Raw genomic sequence first — 13,398 nt, 5'->3', positions numbered from 1 at the left:
AATCTGAGAGCTAAATACCCTGCACAGAAGCCAAGCACAAGGGACCTTTTCCTGGAGTCCTTAGGAAAAGCATCTTCTACCCCAAGCCCTCAAGTGCTAGAAAAGTCATGTGCTGGCTCTTACGGCAGCTTTGACGCTCGGAGACCCCTGTAATTGCAACGCTGCTCTGCGGAGCTGGATCCGCTCTGCGGCAGCAGGGTGCGGGCTCCCGATGTACTGCATCAGGTCTGCTGAGTTCAGGGCAGGGACAGAGATGAAATCGTTTATCCAGCTGAAAAATGTACATCTGCTTAAATGCAACTGGTGTTTAAGAAGCACAGGAGCCACCCTACAACTTCAGGAAAACTTAACTGATATGCTTAAAAGTTGCTGAATACCAACCACAACAGCATTTCTTAAGACTAAGTGCAAGAAGACTTCACAGCTAGCTCAACCGTCAAGGTGAGGAGTTGGTCTCAGTAACAGACTTTCTGTAGGAAACAAAAAGTGGCTGATTTGAATTCTGGCACCTGACCAATTCACAGCTCATAAGACAGCTCCTTAAAAGCACACTTTAAAAATAAGTTTAAAATTGGCATAAGAGAGGAAGAAGTTTCACAAATTTTCTTGAAATAATTTCTATCTGGTTACTGAATACCTATGCGCACCTTCCTGTAATTCACTTATTTACATGCACAGAGGTGGTTTTCTATGTGTAAGATGACCCATGACAAGTGCAAACTGAGAAAGACTGGGTTTCAGTGAAAGTCATAAGCAGGCAGAAGTTTAAGGAACAGTAAGCAAAGCTGCAGCCAGATGAGTTTTTTTCCCCTTTGCAGCCACTCATAGCCTTACAAAGCAAAAAGAGAATAAAGATTATTGGGGTTTTTTTAATTACAAACAAACACAGCTTGTCTTGACTACATACAAGTACATGACTACATATAGGTATATGACTAAATATAAGTAATATAAGCATTTCCTCTGAAAAGCTAACTCTTTCTTTCTCAATTACTGCTCTTTTAATTCCAAAATTACATCTAGGATTTTATTAAAACAAAAGGAGGGACCAATTTTAATATTGCTTGCAAACAAATCCTGTCCAAATGCTATTGCATTAATTGCAAAAGTCTGTATTCTTTTCACAGGACTGAGTTTTGACCTAATGCTGCTCTCTCTCTCCTATACACTTCAAAATAACGTGGAAGGGAAGAACTGTCAGACAAGAATGTTAGACAGGCATTAGCTTTAATGTTAGGCAGTAGAGGAATTACTAGAAGAGTTCACTTAAGTTACTGTGGAAAGACCAGTGGTTCCTGCTTAACTTGTCTTCCTACCTGATGAAATTAAACTGGTCCCATAAAACACAGAAGCCAAACCAAAAGCAATTACTTCTAAGTGAGAGAAACACAGGAAAAAAGAAATCAACTGTTTTCAAACAAAATTTCATCCTCACACATGACTAATGGCAATACCATTCCCAATGAAATACCTCATTAGAAAACAAGGAAATCAAACAAGGATGCATATATGAATGGAATGTTTTTTCCCCCCAATACTTACACATTTTACTGAAGAATTTTTTATAGCACCCAAAGTCAAAATATGTTTGGTAACAGACACTAACACAGAGAAAAAAAAATTATACTTAAAACTGAATATCAAGTTACAGCTCTAAGCACCAAACTCCTTTCTCATAAGAACCAATTACAAAGTTAGTCCTATCTATAAAGTCACATCTACATGCAAAGTGAAAGGCTCTGTGTACGCTTACTAAAGGAAAAAAAAAAGAAAAGGAAAAGGAAACACTTATTTACTAGCCCAATCTTAAAATTGCTATGTAAGATAGAGACAGCACTGAAAATAGGATTATTGGGGGGGAGGATGGCTGGCCTCTGAACCTAAAATTAAAAAAAAAAAAAAAATTGCAGTCACAGTGAAAAAAAGTAATTTCATCACAAAAAGGAAATGTTTCAGCATATCCTCAAACTTTCATTTTGTAAAAAAAAGTGAAATATTCAGATCTGTTTCAAAACAAAAACTATTTTCAAAAGAAAATTTAAATATTCTGTGTTGCAAATGGTAAACATTTCAAACTACAGAGTGGTTTTAAACTGCAAGTGTTTTAATACTTCATCATTCAGGCAGGGGCATCAAAATTATATGCGAGTTGAATTTTTCCAAAGGATTACTACTTGCTGAGAAAGTTCAATGCAGCTGTTATGTCAGGCCATATGCTGCAACAGATGTCCTCTATTTATCAGTCCAGATTGCCTTGTTTGATATTTCCTCTTAAACTTAGATTTGACCAAAGTAAAAAAAAAAAAAAAAAAAAGAAAATCATTTATATAATACATTAACACGCAAATTATGAAATCGGTTTCATTGCCACACGAATCAAGCGACTTGAATGAATTTTCCACAGAAGATGCATCTCACTGATTGTACAAGGGAAAAGTAGTTATTTCCCATTTAGACTTGGAAGCTGATGTGGTTCGTACATGGGAGTGATCCCAGTGCCAGAGAGAAAAGGAGAGCAAAAAGGGAGCCCCTTGGTTTTTGTGCTGAGACTGAGTGTGTCAATTCAGGACAAGTGAATGGGAATTTGCCTGGGAATAAAGGAGAAGGAGGCAGGCTGTGATGGGAAAATTGATGAAAGCGGCCCCAAGCAGACCCCTAAGGCAGAGGGACTCCCCTGCCAGGGGCATCGCACTGCTCCCAGCCGAGACCTCGGCACCCCGGTGACTCGTCCTGGCTCTCCCCCCTTCACCTCCAGGGAAACAGGCACTGCCAACCTGAGGAAGGTTTTGCATCGCCGTTTTATCAGTACATTCCCTTTTACCTATAACAACGTTTTGAGTGCAATGACTTGCAGAATAAATCGGTGCCCCAGCCTGTTGCCAAGAAAGCAGGGCAGAAGATTTCAGAAGGCACCTATTTTAAAACCTCTCCTTATTTGACTGGAAGCAGCAGGGGGTGAAGCAGTTAATCTGATAATTCGTAAAAAAGTTGAGAATGAGTCTTAATGAATACAACAAATCCTATCAGTGGGTTTTCCCATTTTGAGTGCCAAAACGGTGACAGCATATTGAGAAAGGGGGCAACGATTGTTTTATAATTAGACAGTCAATTGTAATAGATTTTGTACAAAATGATTCAGTTGAACTGTCAATATTGTTTGCATAAGTGTTATTTGATAAGACAGCATAATTTCTGAAGCAAAATTACACAATTTATTAAATTACTTTTAGATTTGCCATTACATATGAGCTATACATAGGATGTGTTTTGAATGGCTCTGGAATTTCTTGAAGACGTCGTTGACTATAGGTTGGAAATGAATTTCCCAACAACTTATGGGGGTAAGCTGTACAGCCTTTTACCTTCCCGGTCTGCAAGAAAAATGGCTACGAAGATTTGGTGTCTCAGTAAGTGACTGCACAATGGGTTCATAGGAAGACTTTTTAAAATGCCAATTAATTCCTGCTCTGAATTTGTTTGGAAATCACTTCCGCATTTCCAGAAATGATGACAATGTTTTCCATAGGTGATGCTAAAAACTAAAATTTAAATTTTGCCATACTGTAGAATCGTACAATAAAGCACAATGGTGTTCCTCCTTACAAGGCTGTGCCTTGGTACAGCACATCCACTGACTGTGAAATGTCAGCTCATTAGTCTGGAGAATTACAAATAGATATTAAAAGTATTTTCTTAAAGTTATGATGATGCAATAGTGATTTTTGAAGACTCTCTGTGAAACCTGAAAGTAACGGTTTACTGGGGTGGAAAAGCAGAGTAGCCCTGCAGCCCGCTAACCGTGCTATGCCATTGCTAGGAACAAACGCAGGGTTTGTACTACCTTGGTGAGACCTCCAAAGTCGAGTTGCTTGAAGTTGTGGTGGGCACTTGGACCTTTGGATCAACTCTAACAACCACTTCAGCAGACCAGGTGGCTTCGTTTGTTTTGCTTTTGCTTAGCTTTGCATAATCGCGTGGCATAAGCAGAATTTTATCAAGGTAGCAGTAACAAGCAGGTTTTTTGCATACAACAAATCCTTGGTTTCCCTTTTCCCCATAACAAGATTTTTAATGTAACAGCAAGGAACCATAAACTATTCTGTGCCAAGGTTGAGCTGTGAGATGAAATGCATGTTTTTATTGCAATCTGAGACTTGCAGGAGATTTGACGGAGTTTGGCATTTTATACGAAATTCTCACTGGCTCACAAAACTCAGGGCAGAGCCTGAAGAACGCCTTGATTAGAAGTATCTCAAGCAATGGGAGGGAGTCAAACTATTATGTAACCTTTGGGAACTGAAAAGGATTTTGTACTTGAAGAAAGAAATACTGAAGAAACTATAATATGTAATTCCTCATACGGCCATTGGCTTCAACACAGACACACAATGGCTGATCTGTAAACAGACCCAAATTTTCAGCACACAAATGATTTTATTAATGCTGAAAACAACTGTTATTTAAAACACTTAATTAGAAGTAAATTAGTACTAAAGATTTAATTAACTTTTAAAATTGATTGTGGTAGGATATTGTACTTGCAATTACATTCAGTTGAAGAAAGACTAGGAAAGATTTATTAGAGCTAGTACCCTTCCAATCTCCCTTTTGAATGAAAGGCATTTAAAACATACAAGCAAATTTTAGTGCCTAAGCAAGTAGATTTGAAAATCGTGAATCTTATCCTAAATCTATTATTTAAAAAATAATTAAGCTTAAAGTCTGTAAGTCACCTGCCTCTGTGCTTGGTAAGTTCCTTGAAGCACTTATTTAAAGTTATTACAGGGAATTTGCTTCCCTGCAGAGGAGAAGCTAAGCAAGAAATGTATGAACATCTTTTCTTACCAAAATCAAAACAAGCACTTCTGAAAGCTGTGTTTTGTGCTAGCAGTTATCTATCTCCAGACTTAACCTTTCTAATTTCCTTGACTTGACAGGACATAGTGATTGAACGTTGGGTTGGAGGCGGAGGAGAAGCTAATTCGCAGAGCTGCATCTTAAGGGGCATTTGTATCCTTTCTGCATGTATCCCGTGTCCCCATTTTCTTTAACTGCGTAGAGTTATGAGCCCCAAATGGTATTTGGCAGTCTTACTCTCTTAGCTAAGCATATATTGAACCCAATTCACGTCACCCGTGTAGCAGCAGTATTACCATGGTTACGCCATCACGACAATTTAAGCACATAGATGGCTTTTCACATTGTCTCTTTGAAAAAGCTTGTGACATCCAGGATACCTATCTGAACCTAAACCATATTATATCTTTATAGACTAATTTTCAGTTAATGTAGTGCTAAAATCCTCTCTTTGGTTCCAAAAGCAACCCACTTTACACATTTATCTTCCTACCTATCTTCTTATACTAAATATCAAAAGCTGCTAATTAATTAGGCCTTTCACTGGCCAGGCTTCCTTATACTTGAATTGCTCCATTACAAAACTTGAAAATCATTTAAGAAATGGGATATTTAATGTGATCAACACTGGAACGACATCTAATATAAACCTGCAAAAAAGGGGATTTAATAGAGATTTTAAGAATTACATCAAGGTGAAATACTGTAAGAATGAAACTCATGGAAGAGTTTGATTCTTCTTTACTTAAGTCTGTGGGAAAGTCACCTCAGAGTGGGATAAAACAGCCTTTACTCATTTTCAAATCAGATTTCCAAAGAGCAATAGGGCCACAAATAGTTGCCACCTCTAAATGAAAAGTTTATATCACAATAAAATTTCACATCTGTGTTTACACACTCCAGTAACTAAGCTAATGTCAAGGGCACTTTTGCAGAAAATTATTAAATTGATAAACTGCTTCAAGATCCTAAGCACTAAATAGTCAGCCCTTTGCCATAATATTGTTAAATATGATTTACTATACAGAAAATCACAAGTGTAATACCTTACAAAGTCCAATTAGAAAATAACATCACAAATAGGAAACAACTACAGGTGTGTGCTTTTGACTTTGGGAACCCCCAACATAAGAATTGCCCTTGTACTAGGAAGTTAAAAATTCTAAAGAACTGGCCAGAATTAGCTAAAAAAAAAGAAATCATAATAAATCTTCCACTGAAGTAAGCTAAAAGGTCCATTTAAATAGAATACTCCCTTAAACCTGCTTGACACATCACTGCAGGCTCACTAACTTCCAATTACACTGATTAGCAAAGACACATACAAGGCTCAAAGGGACCTTCTGGAGTGTCTTGACCAAGCTGCCAAAAATTTATGCACATACTAATAAGCAGTATGCAATCAAAAGGAAGTTTAAACTGCAGCAGTTACCTCCAACCAGATAGATATAAGGACGACAACATATAATTGCTTCCAGTAACACTGACAGACTATCAATAAGGTTATAAATACCTCATTATAAACATGTGGCATCTACTAAAAATGGAACAGAAATGTAAAATGACTACATAATAACGTTGCATAACATGGGGTGACAATAGAGGACCAACCAAGCCAAAACACAAACTGGCCACAGCTGAAATCAAAGGCAACACTAAGGAATATTGGAATCCGAAATCTGGGAAGTAAGTGAAAAATTTTTCCTGTCCGACCCAACCATGGGCCAAATACACACGGACAACTAGTGCTTCTTTGAAAGGAACATTATGTACATAATGCCTCATAACTTTTTGCAGGAATGGAATATATGCTTTTTGATTCAGTGAATAAAAATGTGAATGAAATATAGAGTCTACGTCTATCTATCTACATATAGCATATATGCATAGTGTTAGTGCGTTTTTTACAAATTTTTTTGGTAAATGTGATAATTTTCATGATTTATATATTTTCAGTAGACAATAGTTAAATCTCTGACACCTTAATGTCAACCACAATAAGCAGCAGGCTGGCTGCCAGCACAGGAAAAAACAATTTCCCCTGTCGTTATTTATAGCTGTATTTCTTTATCATCATGTGCTTTCTAAAAGTGGATCATCCACTTCTACCTTTCAATCAAATATGGTATATACAGTTTGAAAACGGGTGATACAGTCATATAAGCGGCCTCTTTAAACGGAGTTGTTTCTAATTCAGCTAACTTATTGTTCATAGGCAGAAACTGTCAAAATGAGAAGAATAGCAGTTTAAATCATTTTGTCTGAGACAGGTACCCAGTTATCAGACGGAGCTGATGGAACAAGGAGCCAGTGTAGGTTGAATCTAGCAACAGCTGGCCGACCTCACCTTCTCCACAAGGCATCAACGGGATTCCTGTGTTATCCTTGCTAACGCTTCACATTTTTCATGTCACTTTTTTTTCCTGATAGTGGAAGAAATAGAAAGAATGCTAAAATTGAATTTTGTGGAAGGGTTCATAATTAACTTTAACTCAGGAAAGGCAAGGGAGTCACAAATCAGCTACTATTTGTCATTATTAACAAGTGAAAACATTTTTTTCTACCATCTGCAGGATCTGAGCTAATTTTGTACTGTGTTCTTGTCTATTTATATTTATTAGGAAAGTGTTAACATTTAATTATTTTAAAATAGAAGGCTTTTATTTTTTCCCATTAACAGGAGCTACTGCGGAAACTAGTAGCAGAGCACTGGGGTGAAAAGATGGCTAAATTAAGTACAGTGCATTCAGCTTATACCAAATTCTTTTCATTTACAGACCTACGTGAAACAAGATATTGTAATTCAGGTGCTCCTTGACTCTCTGGAAATTACAAGAGGCTGTAGGCCATGCTGAAACCTCTATTTCTATCAGAGTATTTAACTTCTGCGTAAATATATATATTCATTGGTATACCTCAGTTTATCCAGGTTCTTCTTGTAAAAAACAGTGATTGTGGAAGTGTTTCCGGAAGAGTAATCTTTCAATATTTCAGGAAGTATTTCCTGGGCATTAAGACCATTTAATTTCATAACAGCCAGGCAGCAAACTTCCCTCTTGGCTTCTACATGGGAGCCTGCACCGAACCCATTTGCTCCGTGTAAGAAAGCCTTGAAGCTGTATCACTTTCCAATAAGGTTCAGTTTGCCCAATCCAAAAATTTGAGGGTGGTAAGGTTTTCCAATATTAGCCTGAGTCCTCTGCTACCAAGGAGGAGAAAGACGAGATAAAGGAAGAAGTGAAAAACTCCATTTTGGGGAGATTATGGCAGAAGGAAATCTCTGGAAAAGAGGAAAAGCCACAAACAGCACCGCAGGCAATCCTGACAAGCAAGGAGCTGCTGGGATAGAAAGCTGGTCTGCAGTTTTAAATACCCTTCCAAAACCAGTCTTGAGATAGCTGGAAATTGAAATTATAATCCCCTTAGAGAGAAGCAACAAGAAGGAAGAAAATGTGCATGTTTGAAGAAGGAAGGAACTAACATCATAACTTTCACTCCGGCGGGCACGTGCTTCACGGTACTTGGGGCAGGCGATGAATGCTTCACTACTGTCCAGACAAACTGAGCTGCTGAAAACCCCCTCTCCTGCCCATATTCCTTCCCTCGCAGGTAAGTCCCTACTCGGAGTGATTCACACCTTTGTCTTGCCCGATTGCTGGAGAGGTCATTTAGACCTGATAGGCTCAGTTCCCCACCCGTACAACCGAGATAATGACAGTTCCCCACCTAAGAGAAGGGCTCTGAGGACATATGCTGGAGGAGTATTTAGGGACAGCGATGACAGAGCCCAAATTAACTCCTAAGGCAGGAACTTTATGCCCTCCCTAAAAGTCACAAACCAGAACAGCTTTTAGGTAGACAGGATGCACCATGAACACGAGATAGAAAGGCTCGAGGTATTATGTTTACTCCGAAAACACACATTTGCTATTACTTTCTCTGCACTTCCTTCAGGCTGTGGCGGCACTACTGAAATAGTTATCTTCCTGTCACCTCAACTCAGGAAGGCTGACGAGAAACAGGAGGAACTTCTTTTATTTTCCCTTGTGCCCACCACCAAGCCAAATTTTTTCATCACTGAGGCAGCTGCTGCAGGAGCTATCTTTTCTTCCCCAGAAAGGACAGAGGGAAGGGATTTAACTGGGGCAGCTGTCATACTACAACACTTTACAAAAAAGCAAATGAGAACTGATTCAGATGCGCGATTCCAGCCTGTTTCCTAAGAGATGCAAGATGAGAGGTGCAGCTATGAGCGTTGCTTTGGAAAGGAGCTTTGCAGAACACTACCACTACATTTTTGCATTTTCAAAGCAAGGGCCAGTGATTTGCATTCTGAAAGGCACAAAACCCGGCCAGGGCAACCAGTGGCCTTCTGGGATGTACTGGCTATTAAAAACAAAAAAACAATACAAAACCAGGCCCAGGAGTAAAAGCTTGAAATACTACTGACTTTGATTCCATTCCTCAGGGTCACCATCTTGCTCTGCTCCCCTTTCACAGCTGCCCAGCACTCCTGATGCTCACCATCCCTGGGAGCAGCATCTACCCGTACAAAGGCTGGTTACTGCCTACCATTGATGGTCAGTACCTGCTCTGCCCGGTAACAGTTTGAGGGCATGCTAGCACACGCATCCTTTCTTTCTGTGGGAATTCAGGAAAATCTAACAACTTCCCGTGCAATGTAAGGAACATAAACTGTAGCCTAGTATCTTTTCTTTAAATGACCTAATGACATTATGCATTTCGTCTACAGACAGCATGGGAAGTGCCACTGCGACTGCTGAGGTGTACTGCTGATGTTCATTAGCAGTTTGCCACTTACTAGTCAGAATAAATAGGCAGAATGTTCCCTGGAGCCAGGACACAGACAACATAACCAAGAGACAAACAAGTATGTTGAATCTGAAGCAGTGGTTACACTTTATTAGATCTGTCAGTGATTCTGTCACTCTGCAGGAGGCACCATCCGAGCTCGTGTAACCCAGTATCTCTGCCCCATTAATCCCGCCTAACAAGCACGAGGTGATAGGTGTTGTAACTAAGAAACAAAATTAAATATAAAAATCTACATTTAATAAACACCATGCAGTTTATTCAGACACCCTCAAGGAAGGAACCTGGAGTCAACTAAAGGACAATAATCTTATTAATTGTATCCTAAATGAGGCCTGACCCACAAGAGTAAGTAATTTCTGCAGAAGCACAGATGATAGTGTGTACTCTGATGGTCCTATGACAGAAATGAGAATTTTTCTTACATATTTTAGTAGGAAAATCATAATGGAAATACAGGCATTGTAAAATAGGATAATGAAAAGATCTTAAGATTTTTTATTTGTAGCATTAAATTAATCACCATATTGATGTCAGCAATCAAATAGAATGAAATCACAAAGTGAAAAATGAAAAAAACCATCTAGCTTCTGTTTTGCATTTTAAATAAGATAGCTTAGGGGCAAAGAGAAAAAAATCTGCAAATATTTCAGACCGGTGCTGTTTGACAGCATTTCTGCATTTCTGGAAAAAAAACCCCAAACAAACCAACCCCCAACACCGCCCCCCCCCCCCCCCCCCGAATTTCATAAAGGAAAAAGTCCAAACAATCTTAAAAAGATCAGATTCTATTATATCAAGAAAAGAAATAGACTCTACCACTACCTGCATGCCCTGTGTCTAACATACATCATACAGCATGCTATCAAATTTCAGAAAAAAGGCTTCAGAGGATGACAATGTCCATCTCTCCAACATGCTTTTCCATTTTCCTATCAGAACCACAAGAAAGGTAAAAAAAAATCCAAACAAATCCTCCTTCTCACTATATAGGATATAAAAGAAATGAATAACAGCTCCTAAGAAAACTCAATAAAATCCAACTTTGGCATGTGCAGCCCTACACCAGACAGGAGAGCAGAGGATTCCCACCACAACCTATCTGTGTACGGAGCACACCTCCCGCAAGAGCATTCACGGCTAACCAAGAACAAAGTGACCAGCAACCATAAGCATAAACTGTGCCTGCATCTGTAAACTGCCTGCATAATGTTGAATAAAGCTATTCATACAGTACATGTACCCAAGGGCTTGAAAGTGTTTGGTTACAGCAAAGAAGATGGTAATAAAATACAGAGTTACTGATGGAGCAAGTGGCAGGCAGCACAGAACTGTGCTTGCAGAGCCTCTATAGAGTTTGAACAAAAAAATATTGAAAGATTCAAACCTGTGACCAGTTCTCTGATTTCCAAATCTGTAGTCTTGCGGAGTAACCGTACTAATGCTGGGATACCACCACAGTTTTTCAGAGCAATTTTGTTGTCATCATTTGCCTTCCCATATACCAAGTTTCTCAAAGCTCCACAGGCACTACGGTGGACTTCCGTCATCCGATGGTCCAATAGGTCCACCAGTAATTGTATTCCGCCTTGTCTTCTTATCTGAAACAGGCCAAAGTGATAATCATAAAATTAGGGAATGAGCACCGGCATTGTATATGCTACCCAATGTAATTAAGCTGTGGTTTACGCAGGCTATGCTCCAGCAAAGGTATGCTGGTAGCTCCACAAAGCTGCTACGTTACACTGCTTTGATTCCTCGTATTACTTTTTTTCAGTGGCAACATAACCGTACAATGACAAACCTGAACCTCTGTAAAAGCAGCCAAAAGTTAGTCAAGAGTGTTGCCTCAGCAAGATTTCTCACGGTTCAGCAAGGTTTGCATTGGCAAGGGTTTCTCCTGTGCTGGAGAAACACTGCCTGCTTCAGAGTGTAACATATCACAAGCTAGAGAAAAAAACCACAAGACTACAAAACAAAAAAAAAAGCACTTAATGCAATAAAGTTTTTAGAGGTCCCTCCTTTTACATTTAATTACTTGGAATGTGAGACTACTGTAGTCTCTGTAAGGATGTTGTATCAACAAAATTGGCAAAAGTAAAGATGAAAAGAAAAGGAGGAAGCCTGCACAAACATAAAGACAAGGATGATGGATGAATCATGGAATGCTTGTTCTATTACAATTGAAGGCGACACTTAAGTGATGCAGGAACAGAAGTCTTATTCATTCCTAAGGTGTCCTGCAAAATACATTTCTACTGGAATATCTTATATAAAATATCATTCTAGAAAAAGCACAAAAACGTTTGAGGCAAATGATCAAGAAGGTCAAGAATACCATGAAATACTTATTATAAAATCCATTTGCCACAAATCCATCCTTATTGTTCTCTGCCACTATTTGCTCCTCAAACAGTAACTAGTCTTGGATCTAATTTTAAGAAACTAGACTGATTCATAACTAACATCCAAGGAGTAAAATGCTTTAGCTTCAAGTAAGTTATACAGACATCTCTGTCAAAAAGTTTCTCCATGTATGTTGTTGGCTAAGGCTCATAGCAAGCCAGGCACTTCAGCTGGCCATTTAACCACCTCTAGTAATATTCTTCCTAAAACATTAACAGAGAGACAGCTGTAGATTGTTTTCAAAACTGCAGAGAAAGGTGAGACATTGATTTTAGAATTAAAGTTTATGATGAAAAATTTAGAAATCTTTGTGAAGTTGTTCTTGCATGGGCATGCGTTCTTGGGGCTCTTTGCAGGGGGGAGGCTTGGGAGTAGGAAATAGTTAAACAAAGCACACTGAAATTTATTAGAAATTCATGCTCTCTCTACTAACTTCAAAATATTTAAGTACAACCGATGTATGGCATTTCATGAATCTAACACAAGCTTCACTGCAAATAAAGACTGAAAAATGATTCAGCCTTTCAGGTTCCAAAATCGAGCTATACAAAATTACTCATTGGTAAAACAGAAGTTTGTTCTTTCTTCTACCGGCTTATGTGGCATATTCCTATTTTTGTAACGACAGCAAGACCCAGTAATAGAGCAGTTTTGTAGTTAAAAAGTGTACGTACTGAGATGTTACAGTATTAAATTAAAATGTTATAACGCATATACAGTTACAACACACCTTTGGGCTAAATGCCAAAGTGATAGTGTTTAAAGATAAACTATGATATTCTCCCTTATATAGGCATTATATCAGTATATCATGTCCAACTTTCCGAGCAATAGACAGCAGCTGGCACTACAGGGAAAGTGCAGAGATGTGAATGGACATTGGTACAATGTATCAACTTCAGGCAGAAAAGTTCATTAATCTTTTTGAGAGCCCATGCTTCTACTGCTCAGCGAAACCATGACATCTTTCAGTTTAGAAACCAGAAAAACAGATCAAAGAGAAAATGTGTTGCAATTCATCTCACTGATCAAAACTTTACCCATGTGAACAGGACAACTTGCAATGGAGTCATTTGCTCCTTTCCAAGCCAGGAAAAGATTACGAAGTTTATCTGGGACGGATGAGGGGTAGGGTTGGTTGTTTGCTTGTTTTTACAATCCATCGCCATTTAATCTTCAGATTAAAATAAATTCGCTTCCTCTACTAACCAGATTCTCAAAACCCAGCATACTACCTGAAGCACCACCTACATAACAAAATAGATGACATTTACTGAAACAGACTAGGAACAAAAATTTATG

General features: G+C 38.6%; 1 protein-coding gene across 1 annotated transcript in view; it reads right to left on the bottom strand.

Moving 5' to 3' along the window:
• Positions 1-13,398, bottom strand: part of CTNND2 (catenin delta 2) — a 566,347-nt gene that overhangs the window by 145,219 nt on the left and 407,730 nt on the right. The window contains exon 10 of the mRNA XM_075495646.1: positions 11,078-11,291. Within this exon, the coding sequence (XP_075351761.1) occupies positions 11,078-11,291 (214 nt within the window). The remainder of the gene's footprint in view (positions 1-11,077; positions 11,292-13,398) is intronic.

Source organism: Mycteria americana, chromosome 2 (genome assembly GCF_035582795.1).
Source record: "Mycteria americana isolate JAX WOST 10 ecotype Jacksonville Zoo and Gardens chromosome 2, USCA_MyAme_1.0, whole genome shotgun sequence".
In the NCBI taxonomy this organism is placed as follows: domain Eukaryota; kingdom Metazoa; phylum Chordata; class Aves; order Ciconiiformes; family Ciconiidae; genus Mycteria; species Mycteria americana.
This window is presented reverse-complemented; position numbering and strand designations above follow the sequence as displayed.